This window comes from Rhagoletis pomonella, unplaced genomic scaffold (genome assembly GCF_013731165.1).
Source record: "Rhagoletis pomonella isolate Grant_MI unplaced genomic scaffold, Rhpom_1.0 Rhpom_scaffold_00004, whole genome shotgun sequence".
NCBI lineage: Eukaryota > Metazoa > Arthropoda > Insecta > Diptera > Tephritidae > Rhagoletis > Rhagoletis pomonella.
The window spans coordinates 25,283,427-25,306,133 of NW_023458558.1; the positions used below are offsets into that span (position 1 = coordinate 25,283,427).

Sequence of the window (22,707 nt, forward strand, 5' to 3'; positions counted from 1 at the left end):
CCCCTAAGTTTAAAGTTTTCCCTATTATATATATAAAAAAACAGTACCCATAAATGCCAGCTTAATGGGGTCGTAGACCCTTTTTCTCATATTATTAACATGAGTTCACGACACGTTAAATGCGATTTTATGCTTTGTCTGCCTTCGAATCACAGTGCTATTTGAAGATCTTCTGATAGAGCTTCAAAAGAGAGAATCTTATCGGGAAAAAGCTCTACGTATAAGCTTTTATTTAGAAACGCCCCTCGTTTCGCTGACTTTGCAATTAAGAAAAAAAGTAAGTGCTTCATATGAACTCCTTCTCAGGCTGGATGTATTAAATTTGGAAACTTTCAACCACCTGATATCATATGAGTAGCCTTTGCCACTTCGAATCGAAAAATATTAACCCAAGCCAATGTCGCGTAACCAATGATTTCTGTTGTAAAATTTAATAGCTGCTTATGTTGGAGAAACGATAATGCCCAGTTGCCACTCAGGCACACTTATGTAGATGCCATATGTGTTGCATGTATTTAAATTCCCTTTGATTTAATTGTTTACTAAGCCAACTGTGGCGCTTGAATGCAGTGGAAATAAAAATTAAGGATTCGTGCAAATACATATGCTCATATGATTACATACTAACTGCATATAAATACATACATACATACATACATATTATGTTTGTATGCCTATGCATTAGGTGAACGACCTCGCAAATTACCAAAAAGAAAATATCCAAATTTTGCATCGGAGACCAATTTCGAGTGCCAAGAAAAATACGAATGAGAGAATGCACAAAGATCCCAACGATAAACGGATGAAAACAGTTAGAAGGCCGCATACCGTGGACGACAATGCCTAGTTTAGAAGAAATGAAACAAACCCCCTGTTTCCTGTAAACCACTTGTCGCACACAAGTGTACTTACTCAACGGCCATTTATGTGGCAAAAAAGACATTAGAATAGCATTTATTTGGACAATTGGCCAACTGGACTAGTGCCACAATGGCTGCTTGAGTAAGCGTCTGATATTAGTAGATAGTGTTGGTGTACTGTTTGTATGCTTTTTTTTTGCTAGTTATTGTTACAATAAAATGTAATTGGTTCGCTGCATTGCGCTGTGCGCAGCCCAGAGCTGGTACTGATTTCAATGCCTTGTCCCCTGGCGAATATAATCCACGGCACAGCTCCTTATGTTTACAAATATTTGAATATTACGTAAGCAGATTTTTTATTTGTTTCTGAAACTATAGCTCGTTATCTAACAAAAACCATGTAAGTCCGAACGAATAAATTGTAAGTCCGAATTTCAAACTAATCAGAACTTTTACAAAAAAAAATGTTAATGCAATTTTATAGCCCATTAAATTTTAATAATGTGCAAGTTTGAGATGGCGCCGTTGATTTTTGGCAATTTTTTTCTTGTTACGGAGCTAGGTATTTTTTCGATACAAATTATTCAACATTTCAACATTCAACCAATTCAACATTTTTTTAGCTAAGAAAATTACCAAAAATGGAGAATGGAAAAGATAATGGTCGATGTTCTCCCTCTCCTCTTCATTGTTGGGTATCCTAACCTTTTTCCGTATGTGCCCACCACGCAGTAGCTTCTTGCCAACTCGTCGGATAAACAGTTGCCAGGAATGTCTCTGTGCCCAGGGACCCATACAACAGTTAAGGAGCATTTTGACGCCAACAGGTCTTCCTGCATTCTATGGCTACTTTAGACGCTGTTACGTTAGATTTAAGAGATTTGTTAGCAGCCAGGGCGATAGGCTGTCCTGGAACTCTATTTAAAAAACGTTATGCGAAAACTGAGGTTTAGCGCGAATCTAAATATCGGAGACTATCCGGTAGATGGAGCAGAGCTGATAAGGTGCATACATCAACTCTTACCCATAATATGGTCAGATGCACGCATACCTGACGATTGAATTTAAGTGTGCTCTGCCAAATCCACAAGGAAGGCGACCCCGCCATTCGCGCCAACTACCGCGCGATCAGCCTCCTAAGCATAGGTGACATGGTCTTATCGAACGTATTGTGTAAAAGGCTGAAGCCCACCGTCAACGAACTGATTGGGCATTATCAGTGTGGTTTTAGACCTGGTAAATCCACCATGAACCAGGTATTCACCTTACGTCAAATATTGGAAGACCAGCGAGAAAATAATCGTCACTCATCATCTATTTGTCGACTTTAAAGCTGCTATCGACAGCACTGTCTATGCCGCGATGTCTGAATTTGCCGTTCGTATGCAGCGTAAAATTGTTTGTCTCTCCATTTAGAGAAGCTTGACCAAACACTTAATAAAAGTTTAAATGCCAATTTTTTTTTTAATTTTAATTTTAGAGGCGCTACTCGTTATCCTATTGATATCAAATATTTTTAACACATTTGTTTATGTAACGGAACAGTGTCCATTCGGCCACATCACCTGTTGACATGGAAAAGGACATGCTTAAATTATGATTCGGTTACATTGGAATGCATCTTTTCCTCCAATAGCAATCGTCAATAAATTTGTTGTAAAAAAGGTAAAGCATTTCACATTATGCCAGTGGGACATGGATGAATTTGTGGATCACCTTTGCGAAAGTCAATCGAATCAAAAGCCAAAAGCAATTTCTAACACGATAAAAGTCAGCAAAGATTTAAATTTTAAATCTCATAAATTTCATGTTGATCAAAATCAATGAGAAACTAAAGGAGTACATAATCGAAAAACAATTGTTTTATTTTCCAAATGTAGCTCAAATTCAGTTCGATTGTGAGGAAAGAAAACAAGAAATCAAAGGACAATTGCAATTTTGTGTGACCTTATTCAATTTATGTTCTGACATACATACATACATACATATGTACATATATGTATAGGCAACAAGGTAAGCCAAATAGATTACATGTACTGCAAGAAAACATAATGAGGTTGTTCACACTTGCCTGGTTAGGTTATGTGGTTATGTGGTTATATTTTTTATTCACCTTACAACAATAAAATACACTACACAATATTTAATAATTTTTAACCAGATAACCTAATAACGAAGCAAGTGTGAACAACCTCAATGAAAGAAAAACTATAACACCCCTATTCTGCAATACTTTCGTATTCGGATTTTGCTACGAATCGTAGAAATGGTATGCTGCGATACGAATCGTCGAACTTTCTAAATTCGTAAGATTGGCATGCCTAAAACGAGCGATTAAGAAATTGACAGCTTTTTTGCATAATTTTGTACGAAAACATTTCTGTGCCGAAAGTAGGGTTCCTAGATTCTAACACGGAGAAAGAAGTACATGTCTCTCATATATGTAATACTCCTATATTGGCAGTAAGAGCTAGTACCGTCCAAAAACACTACAGTACAGATACATATATAAATAAACACGTCCAAAATAAAAGGAACACATACGCGTAGCGAATGTCATGCATTAGTCACTTAAGAGTCTTGTACGGAAAAGTTACGTCTTAAATGACTTTGGGCTCCGTTTGTATGAAAGTTGTTCATGACTTTTTCATATAAATGGTAATTTCGTCGTTGATGTCATCTGCATGACTTGGTCATGCAGTGATCATTAGAGAAATTCAAGCGACATATCTTGCAATGGACTTTTTATAAGTGACCGCTGCAAGACATTGTCTGTTATAAGTCTTTGCTAGGAGTACACCTGCATGACATTGTCACCAGTGACATTGTCAGCTATATGTCGCTTAGGAGTTGTATGAAAAAGTCATAAACGACTTCCATATAAACGGAGCCCAAAGTCATTCATTCTCCGTTGGATTTCAAGGCTGCCATTATTATTGGTGTTAATGCTGGTTCCCAAATAAATTAAGTCCTCTACTTTTTCAAACTTGTAACTGTCAACAGTGACGTGGGAGCCAAGACGCGTATGCTCTGACTGTTTGTGTGATGACAGGAGATACTACCACATAGATTTTTTTTTTCTGTCACAAAGCCCAAAATTTTGTTTACATTTCAAATGTCGAATATGTATAGAATATGGCAGCACTGTATGCCAGTGCAAAATTTGTGTCTGCTTTGACATTTTACATTCTTTTCATAAGTGGCACCTGCAAGGCGTAGTTGGAAAATATACCAATGTCGGCGAAAAAGGTAAATTTTGTTGTTATTTTTTTGTACTTTAGGCAGATGATGACTTTTTTTGGATAGAATATAAATCAAACTTTTGATTTGCAAGCAAATTTGTGTACAAAGCTTGGCTTTTGGACCAATTAGGGCTTAAAGGAATCAGCCGCAAATCAATGGTGACGTCACTGACAAATTTTTGTAAAATGTGTTTCTATGCATTAACTAATTAGAAAAGAGGTTGGATGAGCTGATTTTTTTTGAGTATTTTTGAAGTACTTTTATAATCAATGCTTAAATGAAGCATTATTTGCATATAGCAGGGTATTTTTGCAAAAAAAGATTGCGTTACGTTACTGAAGGTTTTTATTTTATTTTTACTTTTTTGCTTAATAATTGGGTATTTAATTGCTAGACTCCGATTCCTGGTGCACAAAGAGACAAGCGTTATGTTGAAAAACTAAAAGAAAGCAACAAATACGACGAGTACAAAAAGAAAAAGGCCGAAGCAATGAAAAAATTGAGGGCTAACAGAAAAGAGGAGGAAAAACTAATGCCAATAAGTGAATTGGGAAAGGCGATTTCTATGCGCCGTGCTGCTGGCCGCGAAAGAAGCAAAAAATATCGACGGAAATTAAAACAATCAGTTAAAGACACCCAAAAAAACATTTCGTCTTCGAACCAAATCCGTACCATTGGGGACGAAATAGTAACTTATACTACTTCTCGGCAAGGATACAATTAAAATTTCTTTTTTTTTGTGATATTTTATGTTTATTTATGTTTAAAAAAAAAAAACTACAACTGAAGTGATGCCTTAATTTTGCAACAACTAACATGACTGAAATTAATAAAGACTTTTTTATTTTCCGATAATAATGTGTTTTTATTTTACAGAGTGTCCTGGCTTTAGTTCAAAATACTGACACAAAATTTTTATCACCATTTAGGAAGAAATTTCACAAATATTTCGAAAAAAAAAAACAGATGTCAATTCGACATTTTTCGTACTAAATAGCCGCTAAAACTGAAAAGTAGGGAAAAATTACAAATTTTCATTTTAATGATGCAAAACTGGTCAAAAACCAATTTCAACCCTCAAGCTATACAAAATCATTGAAGAGATAATTTAATTAACTAACACTCTATCATACAAAAATCAGCTCTAAAGGGCATGCCCGATTTACTACAATTTTTTTTATGAGGTTGCATCTTAAAACTCCTCTACGATGATTTTTTGGCCGTTTAGGGTCCCTCTATTAACCCAAGAAAAAAAAAAAGACCCGAAAATCCTAACGAAATTCGTAAGTGTGACGTTACTGACATTTTGCGTCACGTTAATGACACTGCTTTTATGTCATTTACGTGATTAAAACATAAAATATTAAGCCCACCTTTTGGATAAAAAGCATCTTTCGTCCTTCCTTTTTTAAAATACTGGGCAATAATAAACATGAACTCTTTTCAATTCGCTAATTTTTGCACAAACGTTCATTAACCTCAAAACACACTTCCAAAATCCGGTGACGTTACTGACGGATTAAAATGGTCATAACTTCACAACAAAACGATACAGCAAAATTGTCTGCGTATGAAACAACAGTTATGACGGGAACTTTCATATGCCGCTCTCAAGTTGGGAGAAATAATTGTATTTTGTAAAGATATTGACCAAAATATGTATACGAGCGTGACGTTACTGCCGGTGGCCTTGCCCATATGTATGTGATAGGTAATTATAATGTAGAGGCCTTTCTACAAAAAAACATCTTGCGTTTAGCTATATTTCTCAATCGTCTCAGCAAAACTAAACTTTGATCTTGATGGTGCTAGCCAAAGCAAAGAATAATACAAAAAACGCTCTTCTGTAAAGTTTGGTTTTTGTAACATACACATATTTGAGGATCCTTTATAGATTTTGCGACAAAAGTATTTTATTGTTGACTTTGGAAATATTTTATTTAATTTTTTTAATTAGTTTCAAAGTTTGAATCCTTGTCTTTTTCAAGTATAAGAAATGAACCTTTCTCTTATGATCAATTAATTATCAATTTATTTGATTTTGTTGACTTTTTTACATGGGGACATAGATATGTATGTAGTGTAAAACAGACTGATTAAAAAATGCACAAAGAATATACAAAACAATAGGACAAACCGATAAGTGAATAAGCACATAAACGAGAATATTGTAGTGTTTAAAAAATATAATAGAACAATATAATATGTTATTAGTTTAATTGAGATACGCATACGTGTGTGGTGCATAGATAATCACTATTTTCCACTGCGTTAATTACTTGCAAATGGTCTGTATATACTAAATTTACTACTCAAATTCATTTAAAACGATACATCTAGTTTACTTCGAAAGTGTTGCTAGCACAAACAATTTGGTTAATGCGCGTAACATAGTTTCATCTTAACTCTAACCCAGATGAAAATCTGCAGTCTTTGATGTTCTTTAATTTTATCTTTTAGTCTTCTAGCGTAAAATTGGATAACTTTAGATGTTGTAAATTGTTACGCGCCTCAAAGTATGCTGTGTCGGTAGGATTTTCCGGCGTCGGCACAAATGGCGGCTCTTCGTTTTCGATGTTCTTCCAGTTTATTGATTCAAAGAAACGCATTCGCTGAACATCTTTTGCTGCAGGACGCTCAGTGGGATCAATTGTAAGCAACAAGTCCACTGCTTCGACAGCTTCGGCTGAAAGTGCTTCATCACCTTGTGGCCATTCAATATCTAAAAAATTTAAATAATGTAAATGCAAAAAATAAATTATTACCATTTATTTTTATACTTTTATTTAGAATGTTGTCGAAAACTTTATGTGGTGTTTCATCGTTGAAGGGCGGTACGCCGGTCAAAAATTCATAAAAACAAACGCCCAGGGCCCACCAATCTACAGCTGGTCCATGCCCTTGTCGCAGCAATAATTCTGGTGCTAAATAATCGGGTGTGCCGAGTATACGTTCACTCGATTGCCGACCAACACCGCCACGTCGCACCGATTTTGGTGTGCGAAAAGGTGTATTAATACGTATCGGAGTTTTCGGTATATTATTGCCCAAATTAATAGGTGACATGGTAGGATCATCAGCTGCCATTTTCAAATATTGCACGCCAGATGCTTTTTCAGCTGCCTGCTCCGATTTTTTCGTATCCATCGATGATGGCAGTGCAAATCGTGTTGCTTTCAGTTTTCCCATCAAGCCACCATCACGGCGTGGCACCTTTTGAGATGACACAGGTGTGGAGAAGACAACGTTTGTGACATGCTCATTGAGAGCCTGTGGCATTTCATCGTCTGAAAGTGAACGCACTTTTAATACGCCGTTAGCTGCTTTACGCTTTTTCGGTGTGCTACTGCCAATGTCAAGAATATCGATTTCTTGTGTTAGCCCGGTGCTGCCGGAGTTGGAGTTATAACCCGATTTCGAACTGTCAGCTTCCGGATTGGATGAGTTCTCCGACCGATTAAGCAGATTGAGTTTGCGTTTCATACCCCTAAAGATTAGTAAAAAAAAAAATTAAAATGCGGAAAATTTTAAATTTTCTTGATAAAAACCGCAAGAATTCAGGTCTTTTGAAGTTTTTCGATAGGTTACGAAATGGTGAACGCATGCTGCTGGTCTCGCTTGTTATGTTCGGGGTGTAGCTAAAAAGTAACATCGGAAGCATTTTACCATGTGATATTAGTTATCATGAAACCCGTAGAATGTCATACCTGCGCGAATAATCCGAGCAGCTTGTATCGTTTTTAGAAATGCACATATTCTCAGCCTTGTCTAGCGAACTTGTTGTTGTATTGATTTGCGAAGTAGAATTGTCGCTTTTTCGGCTCGACACGCCCGAGTCTTCTGGGCCTTTTGACATACGCAAACGCTATAAAGTTAAGCAGTAAATGATTACATTTTTTCATTCCACATATAGAGGAAAGGAATTAGGCAGCATTTACCAAAAGTAATCAAAAGTAGAAATATTAAAAGAAACGTTTGGACAGTAATTATAGGAAATGACATGCAACAGTTAAAAGAAGATGCACCGTGAAGATAAGTAAGAGATTGTGTTAACATAAAATTCCCGATATTGTCTTTTCAACATTTTCACACATTTTGACAAGGCACATAACATGCAAAATTTTATAAATTCGTTGCAATTTGAAAACGATCCTCTTCATCATGAACCCAACCCCATTTATCCATAGCTTAAAACACCACACATACTACCAATAAAAAAATACGCTTACACACCTCATCCATCGAACGTTTTCGAACCATACTAAACTCAAATGAAGCCTCTTCTGGTTCATTCCGCTCCAATTTAATACTAATTTTATTCTCTTTAATACAATCTTTTAATCTAGTATATTCTTCTTGCTTGCAGCCCTTTTGTGGTAAAAAGTTTAGAGAAATTTTCAATAACAAAGTTTTTGTATTAAGTTTATAATACAATACTTACATTGCAATTCGCTCTAGCTTCAGCTGCGGCGGCTTTAATTTCGATGCTAATATCAACGAAGGCAACATGCCGAGTGTTCGTAACTGGGTTTGAGGTAGTGCTAACTTCATTTTTACTTATTTCTGTTGATGTACATGTGTGGTAGGAAGATGTACTGTCGGTCAGTTGGGTCTTCGATATCCAAAATGGAAAAAAAATTAGAATAACGGCAAAAATTTTATGGTTAAGGGAAATATTACATTAGTTGTGCACGTGTGCGTAATCGAAACATTAATCTCTTCTACTGAAAAAAAAGGAGAGACTCCAGATATTTTGCTATCGCTCGTTCGCTCGGCTTCATTTAAAGACGTATCCGCCTCACTATCTGATGATTCAGTTTTCACATCTAATCAAAATAGTTTTATTAATTATATAAATTACATACGATTTGAATTTACATACTTCGTTTATTCATGGCATTCATTAAATTTGAAGTTCCAGTGCCACATTCTATTTTCTTCTCTGAACCAAATGATAAATGCGAGGTCAAAGAAAGCAATTGACCCGGAGTACGTGCATTTAAGGTAGGCGAAATATTTATTAAATCCGATATTTCCAAGTCTGAGGATTGTGAAATAAAGGAAATTATTCATAAATTAACATAAATGATATATTACATTTTACCTCTTCTATTGTCGATTTTGCTTAAACCAAAATCCGTCAATTTTACATGGCCAGTGGCCGACAACAACATATTATCCGGCTTTATATCGCGATGCACAATACCGTGCTCGTGCAAATATTGCAACGCCAGCGCAACTTCTGCCACATAAAAACGCGCCACTGCTTCGTCAAAGTATCCGAACATGGTAAGCAACGACTTTAGATCACCACCTACCATATAATCCATCACTAAATAGACGTAGGAGACGGATTGTAATGAATAGAATAAGCTGACGCAAAAAGGACTACGAGACAACGCTAACGCATTGCGTTCGGTAATAACTTGAGATACCATATTTTTATTTATCATCTCGGACTTTCGCATAACTTTGATAGCGTATAATTTATTGGGATCATTGTTTTTGTAACCCAGAAATACTTTGCCAAATGCACCACGGCTAATTGGCTTAATAATCACAAAATCTTTGATTGTTGGAAGCTGTGGGGAAGACAACAAGAAAACTTCAATAAAAATATAAACATGTGCATACGTAGATGCTCATTTGTAATATGCATGTGGCGGTGATTATAACAAGGTGCATTGCAATCGGTGGTAATTTGGCAGCAAGAAAAAGCACAATGCAGAACGAACAGCTTAAACCTCGCATAAAATAACTGCTCTTTACGAATGCTCTAAAACTGTGTCTTAAATGAAAACGTATGCATAGCTATTTCATAATAATTACTTTGATGCAGCATTAAAATCAAGCTGCGAGACATGCAAATGAAACGTTTTAATACCTTGGTACAAGATTGGTTCTCCGGTTTTGTTGTTAGTATATTAATTTTATCTAATAAGCGCTCCCCATCGATTATCATAGAGGACTTCTTCGGTGTCTTGTAATCGCCCTGGTGGTATTGAACAGTTGCAGTTTCTTCTTTTTCCATGATACACTCGTATAATGTTCTAGACGAATTTTTGCCGCGCATATGTATATGTAATACTTTCCAAAACCTTTGAAATATGCTCTATATTTATTGGCTCTTTTTAGAACGACTGGTCAATAGATCAATTAGGGAATTTATTTAACACATTTAAGTAAGCATAACCCTCGCATCGTGAACAGAATACAAAATTTTTGTTTAAAATTCCACCGAACTTTGAAAATGATAAAAACTAATTTGACATAACTGCCATGACAGTGCGGCCAAGTTGCAGTATACTGGTGTACTGATCACGGTTGCCAAGTAGTTCTTTTTTGTGCACCGAAATCAATTTGCGTAATACGGTGTTCGCATGGGAGATTTTACAGGCAACTTTTAGTTGAAAGCAACAATCTCTGGTGTGAGCGGCTTTCAACTAAACTCCGGGTTTACACCGGACAATATTGTCAAGACAATTATGTCAAAATGATGTGTTTGTTGTAATATGAATTCGCCGTGTTTACAACAAACACATCATTTCGACATAATTGTCTTGACCAAAGAACGTAAACCTATAAGAGCAGACAACACGTTATAATTGTAGCGGGTGTGAACATGAGGAGCGTGCCTTGTTTTTTCATCCAATCACAAAACGAATTTGGGCAAAAGAGAAACACGCTCCTGGTGTTCCCACTCGTAACAATTATAACGTCTCTTCTTATAGATTAACGTTCTTTGTCTTGACAATATTGTCTGGGGTAAACCTTAAGTAATGAAGTTGGGGGGCAGCCAGCTTTACATTCAACTAATCTCCTCTAAAAATGCCTGCAAAATCGCCTCATGCGAACACCGTATAAGCAAAAGACTTGCAAAGAAACTTGAAAGACTTGAAAGAGCAAACTGACATTTCATTTCTTCCAGCAAGAAAAGCAGCTGGTAGGAATTTTGCCACATAAGAAACTTATTTTGATGTTTTGGAAGTTAAAAACAGTAAAATAAGAGATTTTAAACGAACGTACCTAATAGTAAAATATATACCATCTTTTTCACTGCCGTACCAAAATAAAATCGTTGATCGTAGCGCTTTCTGCCACCTAGCGTTAACGCAGACGTTTCATACTTAAACCAAAGAACGTACGTTCTTTGCTTAAACAAAAGCGGCAGCGCAACAATGGCATAGGTTTGTATGTAACTTCCGTGCCTAAATTGGCGCGAAGAGCGCCAAACTGTTAAGAATCCTCATGCCCGTACAATTTGAATGGAGCATCCCACAACAACGCGGCGCTTGCGCCCAGAAAATGGAATTTTCATGGCGTTACGTGTTGAAGTTGGATGCAAAAGACTGAAAGAAAGAGAAAGGACACAAAATTGAAAGAGGGGTCGAGAATAAAAAATAGACCAAATGAGAAACGTCAAAAATTACGCAGCGTTGATTTGGGGATAGCGCGCCCTGACACTCGTTGACAATGGAAAACGCAACGCTTGGCGGTCCAATTTAGGGACGCCAGTATGAAATACGATTTTGTTGAGGTCTGCAGCCCACTTATTTTCTTTATGTTCTTTCAAAATCGGATTCCTTTACGCTCAGCGTTGCCTCAGCGTAATTTCGCTCTTCTTTCTTTGGCTCTCCTGCTAATTTAAAAAAAAATAAAATTTGAAAATGGATAAACATAAATTCGCGCCAACTATTTTCAATCGTCAAATACATCGATCAGCTGTTTACTTGCTAGTTTCTGCTAGTTTTGCGTTTCTTTACTATTTCTTTAATTCGCTCTCTGTGAGCGTAACACTCTCAATTTCCTCGTTCTTCTTCTTCTTGATAATTATCTGCTAGAAAAGAAAAGAAACAAAGCCTTTGTTTAAATATGCCAAACGATTGGCAGCACTGCTGCTTGTTCCTTGAAATTGTTGTTGCATTTCCTTGTTTGTTTACATTTTGTGCTAAGCAGCTGATTGGTTTTTGGTAGGATTTGGTGGGATTGATTAAACAACCTACCAATCAGTCTTGGTTCTTTGGTACAAACACAGGGTTGCATATCTCATATCTACATCCCTGCAAAAATCGCGACTACTCCATGCATGCGTGTAAAGAGTACTCCCTAAAGATCAAGGAGTACCCAAAATTAACCACAATTCATATAAAAAATATGGTCCAATTAACATTGCGATGTCCTAGGGCAGGACCATATACTCCATCCCTGCATTACATCAGAGTAGCACAAAACTACTCCAACATATTAACAATGGCATTGTTGTTATATTTTTTCGTTTGTACACGCTATTGTTCTTCACTTCACAAATGCTTTTTCGAAATTGATAAAAACCAAGACAAAAATTAAAAATTACATGTTGCCTCTGACGGTATTCGAACCCGAACAAGCTGGGAGCTAAGAACTAACAGCGAGCATCTCTACACGTTCAGCTACAGCCAGACATGCAAATGTGCTTTCAAATGCTCAACTTCAATCACATTTCGTTAAAACACGAGCAGTGATCGGATAACAAACAATAAGCTGGCGCAGAGACACGAGTTGGTCCGCTACAGCATGACAGAGGAACACTTTTGTAAGTACTCCAATTTACCACAAAAAGACTACATGGTCCCACGATTTTTGCAGGGTTAAAGGCATTTAATATTTTAATTTTATTATAACTGATAAACTAACCATTGGCCAACAAACGATGATTTATAAACGTTCTCTGTCGATGTATCGTCAATTTAGCGGTTTTAGGGAATTTGTAAACATCGATGGCAAACATTGTATTTTGAACCGATATTATCGATGTATCAAAAATATCGATGCATCGTTAGCATCCATAGCACCCTACAAAGCGGCGGTCAGCGGCCTAGGCAGTATGCGGACTTTACCACTTTTGTGGAAGATCTACGTACCAGTTTTTTTTTTTTAATTTAGGGCGTGTGTGAATCGGTAACAAAGTTTGCGGCAAGTAAATTTTTGACAACTATGAGGTGAATAAAATTTCAGTAGCTCATGAGGATAGTGAAATTTTTGACAAATGTAATGTGTAATTTTTCGTAAAACAAAAGTTTAAATTGATGAAATGCTATCAGTGATGGTAGATGTTTTCTTAAAATATTAATTTCACTTCAATTTGTAATATAAACTAACCGACTAAATCTGCGGTTATCAAAAATTTACTGCTGTCAATAAAGATTTCATTTCACACAGCAGATTGGCAAAACTGTCTCTCCATAGTAAAAATATTATTCAACAGCTTTCCCCATAGAACTTTGTTAGGTCGGTGTTATGCAGACAAACTTTTGTTTGCCAAATTAAATGGCGGCTGCTTAGTTTGCTCGGAGGTGGTTATGTCGAGTTTGGCACAGGGTTGCACGTTCTTTATGATTTTCATGGCTATTGCCAACACGAAATGAGAATTTCAGATGTACATAACACGCAAAATTTAAAATTTTTGTATATGACAACACCGAATTTGCTGCAGTTTGACCAAACAAAATTAGTTTGCTGTGAGAGTCGCCAAACTCGCTCTCTCCGAGTTTGCTGCAACAACAATTGCACGCAGTTTGCCAAACAAAATTTCTGCATAACACCGACCTTACCGATTCACACACGCCCTTAAATTACAATTTAAATTGCGTTTCTACCACCGTAAGCTTAAAATCTACCACTTTTTAAAATTTTGCTCATATTACGATGTGGATGATTTTGCCATCCTTAATTTTCTGTTGATTAGTTGCGTTCGATAACAAAATTAGCCACCAGCCAACAATCAAAATCAAGAGAGTAAGCGAAAATTCGCTCCCAAAGAGATGAAAAAGCAAAAAAGTAAACGAACAGGAAATTAGCCATTACTTGCAAAACCCTGAAGAAGAAGACACACCAGCTGACTTTGTTTATGTTTTATTTGTAAACAAACTGAAATTCATGTTGCCTCCATAGAGAAAAAAGGAAAGTGAACGTTCAATGTTCGCCAGGAACATTTTTAGAAGTAAAAACTAGTTGGTGTTATCATAAAGTCACATAGCAGGCAGCCAAAAAGCATATAAATACCAAAACTCGGAAAATGCAATTTTGTTTGTTTACAGAAATTGCAACCATATGTTTTCGTGTTGGATAATTTTTGCTGACTAAAATTTTGCCAGTACAAAATGAACGCTTCTCTTGCATCAAAATGAACGCTTGCTCTCTCAATTTTTGTGTGTTGGATAATTTTTTGTCGTTATCGAACGCCATCCAGTAAAAATTTGGAAAACTATTACAAATTTTTGACTTGTCGAACGCACCTATTGTGAATACAACATCGGCTCTAATTTTTGCAAATTTATGAAAACGGGGTATTCCAACGTGACGGGTTGTTTGATTCGTTTCCCAATTTTAGACAAACTATAAATATTTCGTTCATTCGTATCAGGGGCCCATTTTATGCTTTAATAGCATTATTATAATTAAAAATTAAAAAAAAAAGCCTTTAGCATGTGGTGGGCGGGACAGTCCTTTTCGAAAGTTGTCGCTACATGCTAAGCCGGGGTGTAACAATTTTGAGTAAATTACCGTCCTAAAATTTCGAAATATTGAAGTTTCAAGCATTTCCGAAATTTACCGTTATATGAAAAGCGACCGTAATTTTAGGCCGATTTCAAAAGTTTTCAACGTTTTGCTTTTCTGTGGCAAGCACAATAACCGATATCGGTTACCGAGATACATATATATATGTGGTCATAAATAGGCGGCGCCACGCTCATTTTCCAAAATTTTATCATACACGTATTTCTTGGGAAAGAATTGTTGCAAGCATCAATTTTGAATAAATTAGTTTTAATATTTACTGATTTATAGAAGATTTCGTATTTCTCTAAATTACCGTTATATGGAATGTGGGCGTGGTTAATGTCCGATTTTAAAAATTTTCGGCCATTTGATATGCTGAATCAAGGTCAACTACCACCAACTACCAAGTGTGGAAGAAATTGGTGCAGCGGTTACCAAGATATACACACGTAACCACGAGTGGGCGAGGCTACGTCCATTTTCAAAAAATTTATATTATTTTTCGTCTAAAAATTATTGTAAATATCAACTTTTAGGGCCGGTTACTCAATGTCCGGTTAACACTAATCTGCGGTTAAACATCGTTATCGACGTCTTCGACCCCACGCGTACAACAGGGAGTCGGTAACGTCCATAACTAGGAGATTAGTGTTAACCAGACATTGAATAACCGGCCCTTAGTGAATGATCTTCAGTAGTTACTAAAGTATCTCAGTTTTCGTATTTCTGAAACTTACCGTTATATGGGAGTTAGGCGCTGTTATTGTCCGATTTTTCCCATTTTCAATACCATCCGTCATACGCCCGAAAGAAGTACACGTGCCAAGTTTTGTTAAGATATCTCAATTTTTACTCGAGTTATCGTGTGTACAGACGGACGAACGGACGGATAGGCAGTCACTCCTTAATCGATTTCTCTTATCATCCTGATTATTTATGTTTACATTTGTCTCCACGCAACACCCAACATCGCTTCGGGTGCAACTCCAAACCAACGACCCTGACTCCAGATGCACCATTGACTCTGCCTATTGACGTCGCCCGCTTCCTCGGCCTCAGGCTTGTAGTCAGAGGATGAAGACGATTCATGACGAAACCTCAGGGGATTGAGCACTTCTTCGACACCTGAGTGGAAGATCGACCTATCCCGGCAGCCAGTTCGAAAACACCCTATCTCAGAAAACTTTTCAAGAACGCCCTATCTCAGAATTTGATTGAAGAATGCCCCTATATCCGAATTCGGTTCAAAAACGCCCTATCTCAGCACAGTTTTCATTATATGATGCGTTCGGCCTACGCAATAATTACCGCAATATTGCAGCCTTGTTGCCTTCTTGATGAATATGTTGTTGAAGTTCCATGGTACAATAGCCATGCTGATGCTCAACTTAAAATATTCTGAAATGCTCCAAAAAATTATGCAATAAAAATTTGTAAGTTTTGTAAGTTGCTTTTGATTTCCCAATGATTAGTTATATTCGCTAATCATAACTGATGCAAATGCCTTATTTACGGAACTAAGTTCCAATTAGGCATTTAACCGTGGTTGCGCGTATTGGACATTTCCTCAATTATAGTTTAGAAATAAATGCGCCCGATGCTTTGGCTTGATGCATTTCTGAATACGCCCAAGAAGTTCGTTAGATTTAAAAGCGCTCAATCTTGTTGCGATTTATTAATTAAAGTATGTAAATATTTGTTTACTCAATTATTTTAATTAATACCAATGAATTGAAAGGTACTGGGCTGAAAAACCTGCGCTGGGCAGTTGCAACAGTGTTGCAATTTTTCATCAGTATGACATTATGTCACTTTTATTACGTGCCTAATTTTTTTTTTAAATCAGTATTTAGATTGATTTGCATCAGTCGTGTACATGCGCTGCTAAATCAGTGACCTGTCACTGTGTTGAGACATGGCAAAGGTTAATTTAATGAATACAAATTTTGTCCTCAAAATATGACAGTGAAAACCAGCTTTTGGTAATGCTCGACATGCAGAGAACTTTTCAGAGAGTTTCAACTAAAAAGGTTTTTTTATAAAATCTTTTATTTTTTAAGAATATTGGATATGGATAAAAATCTGCACAAAATTATGATTATGTATTATGTATTGTAATATATCTATAATTATTGTATAAAGTTGCGTACAACTACATATATATATACTACATATATATATATATATATATATATACTGAAATAATAATGCTTCCGTGTATGGTTACCAACATATTGGTCTTAGTTTTCACAAACAATATTTTTAATACACAAATGAATCTTATGAAAATTTGAAACACATCGCAAGGTACTACAAATCGTACATACATATGTATGTATACATGTGTATGCATTAGATAGGGTATCTGTAAATTTATATGAATAGCCAGAAATCAATTGGGATATGATTGAGTTACAACTAAAACTAAATTATTCTAATTCATATAATGAGCAGTCATCAAAGCAAAAGAAGTTATAAAATGCTTATTTACTTTGTGTTTTTGTCTTTCTTTTAAATATTTGTTCTTTTATGTTTTTCTGTGCGAAAAAATTGCATTATAAAAAACATAAAAAAGTAATATTTTCTTATTGCATGCCGATTATTCTAACTTTAGGATAAATTTGCAATCCAATATGTTTTCCATCTCAAGTTCTGGCCTCACATTTTGGGATTTCTGACAAGGAAAAACAATATGAGAGACCAAACCGGATAAGCTATATTTTTGTTGTTGGAACAGCATAAGGCAATTTTCCAGCAGAAATCTTAGTAATTGCCTTACACGGTGACAAAAACAACTACTGAGAAAATAAAATGTTTACTCGTTTAATAGTTTTGATTATCTACACATCTGTGTGTAGCCACTGCTTTCGAATGAAATAATATCCATTTGCTTTAAGGTCAGAATCTAACTAAATTTTTTTTTGGATCGTGAATCGCTCTTAATAACTAAATATACCCTCTTCACTTAAACATTTATATTTTATAATGAATGTAAATATTGTATGTATGCATGTATATACGTATATATTGTATGTATTAAGAACATGAAATTAAGGTAGAAAGGGAATAACATATATGTACGTTAAACATGAGATACATTTAAAGAGAAAAAATACGGTAACTAATATAAACTGTACGCTTGATTGCTTGCCTTCTTTCATTTTACATGACATTACATCTCTTATTTTTAACAGAAGTTACTGAAGTGTCTGCAACGCCGGCTGCAACTTCATGCACATCCGAGGATTTCTTTTCCACATCGCCTTCTGAATTCCGTTCTTCGCCCTTCTCCATACTGCATTTTTCATCGACTTTCATAGGTGAATCCATCTTGGCCGTAGCATCATCATCAGTTTTCTTGCCCACTGTTACATCTTCGGTGGCAGTCTTCTCCTCACTTTCAGCGCCTTCGTTGATTTCTTCCTCAATTGAAATGCCAGAGACATTTTGTACTTCGGCCTCATCATTTGCTGTTAGTTTAGAAGTCAACTTCATTGGTGTACTGCTTTGTATGGAAGCCCTGGAAAAACGCGAGCGTAGCATTGTTAATGGGGAAGAGACCACACTAAAGAATGTCTGCATATCCAAACGTGCACGTTTCGGTGGTGAATAATCTGCATCAGTTTGCAAACGCATGGTCGATAGTGACTGTGGTGGAGGAGTACGGTCGCGTTTACGTCCACGACCGAAGAACGAGAACGATGAATTATTTGGAACTTCGGAGCCAACTGTCACATTCATGCTGGTGTTGGTGGTCGAACTGACATCCAATTCGGTATTAATGCGCCGGTATGATTCACGGAACTGCAAATTGCCTTCGAATTTCGAAGGTGTATATTCGGTCAGAGGGCGTATGCTGCGACGTCCGGCGATCTGTGTAAAGGCGCGAGGCGCACTGCTGCGGTCCGGTGAACTGCCAGTGCTTTGTATTTTAGTTGGCATTTCTAATTTTGCAGCTGCAGCTTGCAATTTGGCCTTTTGTGTTACTGGTGGCGCCTTGCCTGGAGTAGAAGTTGCAGCCGGTGGCTGTGGAACAGGGACCACAGAAGCTGCAGTTGGAGCTGGGTGCTTTTGTGGTTTTACTGGAGAGGGCTCTACAGCGAGAGGCTCCATTTCGACATCGTCTATGACAGTCGTGACTGTTTTTGTGCGCTGTGAAGCGCTCGACCTTTCCACAGCTTTTGTAGGCGTGGAGGCTCCAGATGATTTATCTACACCTTTGGTGGGGGTCGTGCTGGTTTTGGATTGCGCTGCACTGGAACGCGATGTTGGTGTGGACACATCGGTTTTTGTATCATCGCTCTTAATAGATTCGGTTTTCTCTATTTGTTTTTTATCGGTCTCAGCTGCAGCAGTGTCATGACGCCGGGATCTGGTTTCTTTTTCTGCCGTTTTTTCTGGACCATGCTCTTTTTTCTTATCTTTCTCCTTTTCTTTCTCAGATGTCTTATCATTTTTTTCATTGTTTTGCACGGGCTTTTGTTCCTTGGACTTGGCTTCTTCCTTGGCAGGCGCAGCAGTTTTCTCGTTTGATTTGCTTGTGCTTGTAGATTTGGCGGTTGCGTTTCCGTTTGAATGTGAATTTGTAGGCTTAGCATTGGAAGCATTACCGTTACCATTTTCTTGTTTACCGCTGCCATTTTGCTGCTTTTCCTTTGTGCCGCCATTAGTTGCTGCTTTGCCAGCACCATTTTGTGATTTTTTCTCATCAACTTTCTCATTTTTCTTTGCTGTCTCATTATTTACAGCTGGCTGTTGTTGTGGCTGCTTTTTCTCTGTATTCGGTAATTTTTTTACATCCTTGGGAGTGGATTCCTTTGCATCATTATTAGTTGGCTCCGCTTTCTGGCTCGCAGAAAGTTTATTGTCATTTTTAGCGCTAGCGCTGTTATTTGAACTGCCATTGGAATCTGCAGATTTGCCACTGTACTGATTTTGATTATGCTGCTTGCCACTGCCAGACAAAGAAAGTGGCGCACGCCGCGGTTGTTGTGATACAGTTTTGGTCGACATATTGATGATAAATGAGAATTAAAGCAGCCTGTATGACGTTGTTTATGCAGTGACTACACTTTTCTATTCCTGGAGTATCTATAAACAAGAAAAAAATAATAATTCATTCAGTTTCTTATTAAAAACTGGCTTTACATTATTCTACACATTACTTTAACAGACAAAAAAGAACTCTTTATGAAATGAAAGTGAAACCAAAATGTATTCAACACCCTCTGAGTGAAACTATTATCAGTGTTGAGCGTATTTGTTTACATATTCTGTTCTAATGTGTAACGTAAAACAAATACATACGAATACATATAAATTTGGAAATATGTACATACATATGTATAGATATATGTATATACTGCAATCGTGTGGGACAAACAAGACAAATACTTTATTCTATACAGTTGCAGTAGCGCGAGCATTAGGAATGCTAATCCAGGGATTTTCGGGATTTGTAATTTGCACTGATGGCAATAATAGAAACTCCTTTTCTTTTTTATTTAATAATTAATATTTGTTTATAAATGTCTAGCCCATTATAAATATAACACCGCGCAATAGTAAATTTTAAATACAAATATCAATATATTCGCGAAACCCTGGGCCAAATATAGTAAAATTGCGTTTTTAGTTTTTCACTCTGACGTCAGTAATTCAAAAATGATTTAAAAAATTCATAGAAATGTGCTTAGAGAAGAAGTATGGGTATAAAATTAATGAGGAAATCCTGTAGAATTTAAACAGATTCAAGTTTCTGGTGCAGAAGGGCTGGTAAATATTGAAAATGTCATTTTAAAATTTTATCGTTGAAATTTCGCAATATTTGTTTTTGAAAAAAACTATATGTTAAGGGCTTATATAAGCTCGATAACAGAATCGAGTTTCGTTCCTCTAACTTTGTCAGCTTAAAAATTACATATTCGTCCTTGTGAATCCAAAAACTTAAATTTTTTAAATTTTAAAGAAATCTCCTATTGCATTTGTTACCCATATTTTTATTCGACATTGCATTGAATTTTTAAAAAAAAAATTGGAATTAATCATATCTCTTAAATAACAGTCCTTCAAAATTAATCGTGCGGTAAAAAAAAAAAACATAAAAACGCCACTTTAAATAAAAAGTAGGTTTCAAACCCATTTATTTATTATTTATTTCATGGTAGAGAGCTTCTCAAACAATATAGAAGCAATTTTTTTGATTCAAATTGTCGAAAAGTAATGAATATCTAAATCCCGGGACTAAACCCGGGATCCCGGGATTGTGACAACGCCATCGCGAAAATCCCGGGATCGGAAAAGCCGAAAAACTAACATCCCTAGTGAGCATATAGCACTTAAATTGAATAACAACTAAATATGCGCTTATCTTCGTACATATGTATGTACATACATAAGTGATAAATAGCATTTCAAACACTTTAAACGCTGCCAGTAGCAGAACACACAGAGCCATGGGTAGCTTCTACAGAACATTGCACCATCTTTGAATGTTGATAGTTCTACAGCGGGGCACAAGAGGCAAACAAGTTCAGAGACAATGTCAAAGGCGGAGTGATTACGCCAAAGGGGGTTTTTCCAATATTTTTATAATGAAAAAGAATTTTTGAGGTCAAAGAATTCGATGTAATCTATTGTACTTTCATAAATTTGAGGTGTTTTATTAGTAAAAAATATTCGGGGTCAAAATTTATATGTGATATTTTCGACTATAGTAGTATCGTTTTTGGGTATTAGACGAAAAAAAAAATAATTTTAATTTTTTGAGTCTCCATAGAGGAATATGGACTTTGGCCAGTGCGAAGAGCCTTAACCGTCTCTAATCAGGACCAAAATTTATATGTGATATCCTCTACTATAATAGCATCGACGTAGGGGTTGAGGCTTGGGAAATCTGATATACATCAGATGCACATACATTGAAAATTTTGGCTATTTTTCTTTTGTTAATTTAATGTTTATTATTTTTTCATCAAAGTCTGGCCCATTATATAAGAAACGCCATATAAATCCACATTTCGAACTTTATGCAAAAATTATAAAAAATCTGCAGCTTCAGATTTTTTTGACTATACAGTTAAATAGCACATTAAAATCTAGGGTAATATTGTGCAGGTTTTAAGTTGCTAAAGAATCGCGTTGATTTTTAATAATGCGTAATGCAGTCACAAAATAAATTATTAAAAAATCTGAGTAAAAAGCTGAAAATTTAACTGAAATTATGCAAATTTTTTGTAATTTTTGCACAAAGTTTGAAATGTGGATTTATGTAGCCTTTGTTATATAATGAGCTAGACTTTATGAAAAATACAAAAACATTAAATTAATAAAATAAAAAATGTATCAAAATGTTGCTGGCTTAATAAATGGTCACAAGTGTACATAGATATATGCATAGTTTGTATGTTCATTCTAATATCATACAAGGAATGCTGTTATAATTTACGCAATTTACAATGGAGAATGGAATGTAACTCAATCTACATACTCATGTCAAGCATTGCATATACATATGTTCCCAGTGGGAAAATGAGAATGTATTTCCAATAAAATGTGCGACAGAAACATATGTACAGAAATGTACCGAAAATGGTTATGAAACGGATATATTATTGGCCATTTTTCTGATTAAATTTTTCGTTCAATACGCTTTCCTTCTGCACTTCACAGATTTTTTCTCATAGTTCGAAAAAACAATAAGGAAGCGCCTGACGGCATTCGAACCCGACACCTTCTGAATGCCAACAAATGACAGCACGCTTCTCTGCACGCTCAGCCACTGCCGAGGACTTATACATGCTTTCAGATGGTCAGCTTCAGCAAGCTTGAACAAATAAAATAAAACTATTGCTGTCAATCTGTTTTAAAACGCTTTTCGGATACGAAAATGAATGATGATTGTAGTCGTTTTTTATTCGTTTCCGGGGACGAAAACGCGCGTTGTTTTTGGGACGTTCTGGGATACATTTGCAAATGTGCAAATCTTATACATAAACATTTTCTTAGCAAATATTGTGTTATACGTACAACAGTGTTCACGAAAATAGCAGCGCGACGTATTGAC

The 22,707-nt window shown here is 36.2% G+C and overlaps 3 protein-coding genes across 5 annotated transcripts in view; 1 reads left to right on the forward strand and 2 right to left on the reverse strand.

Annotated features, from left to right (window-relative positions):
* Positions 1-4,068: 4,068 nt before the first annotated feature.
* LOC118737319 lies at positions 4,069-4,947 on the forward strand. Its single transcript, XM_036467752.1, has 2 exons — positions 4,069-4,109; positions 4,498-4,947. Exons 1-2 carry the CDS (start codon positions 4,095-4,097, stop codon positions 4,825-4,827), a joined length of 345 nt encoding a protein of 114 aa, XP_036323645.1. The 5' UTR covers positions 4,069-4,094; the 3' UTR covers positions 4,828-4,947.
* Positions 4,948-6,045: 1,098 nt separating this feature from the next.
* On the reverse strand, positions 6,046-10,414 carry LOC118737320 (serine/threonine-protein kinase greatwall). 2 transcript variants are annotated; one of them, XM_036467753.1, is made up of 10 exons: positions 9,988-10,414; positions 9,208-9,685; positions 8,986-9,144; positions 8,784-8,929; positions 8,545-8,715; positions 8,337-8,471; positions 7,811-7,968; positions 7,652-7,741; positions 6,884-7,590; positions 6,046-6,825 (listed from the first exon to the last, which is right to left on the reverse strand). In XM_036467753.1, the coding sequence occupies exons 1-10, from the start codon at positions 10,174-10,176 to the stop codon at positions 6,560-6,562; spliced, it is 2,499 nt and encodes an 832-aa protein (XP_036323646.1). In that variant the 5' UTR covers positions 10,177-10,414; the 3' UTR covers positions 6,046-6,559. The 2 variants fall into 2 exon arrangements, with proteins under 2 accessions (XP_036323646.1, XP_036323647.1); XM_036467754.1 differs by lacking the exon at positions 8,337-8,471 and having other exon boundaries at positions 6,049-6,825.
* A 6,257-nt stretch (positions 10,415-16,671) lies between these two features.
* LOC118737321 (neurofilament heavy polypeptide) overlaps positions 16,672-22,707 on the reverse strand; it is a 14,768-nt gene continuing 8,732 nt past the window's right edge. For both annotated transcript variants that reach the window (XM_036467755.1, XM_036467756.1), the window contains exon 2: positions 16,672-19,733. In XM_036467755.1, the coding sequence (XP_036323648.1) occupies positions 17,805-19,655 (1,851 nt within the window). In that variant the 5' untranslated portion in view covers positions 19,656-19,733 and the 3' untranslated portion in view covers positions 16,672-17,804. The remainder of the gene's footprint in view (positions 19,734-22,707) is intronic.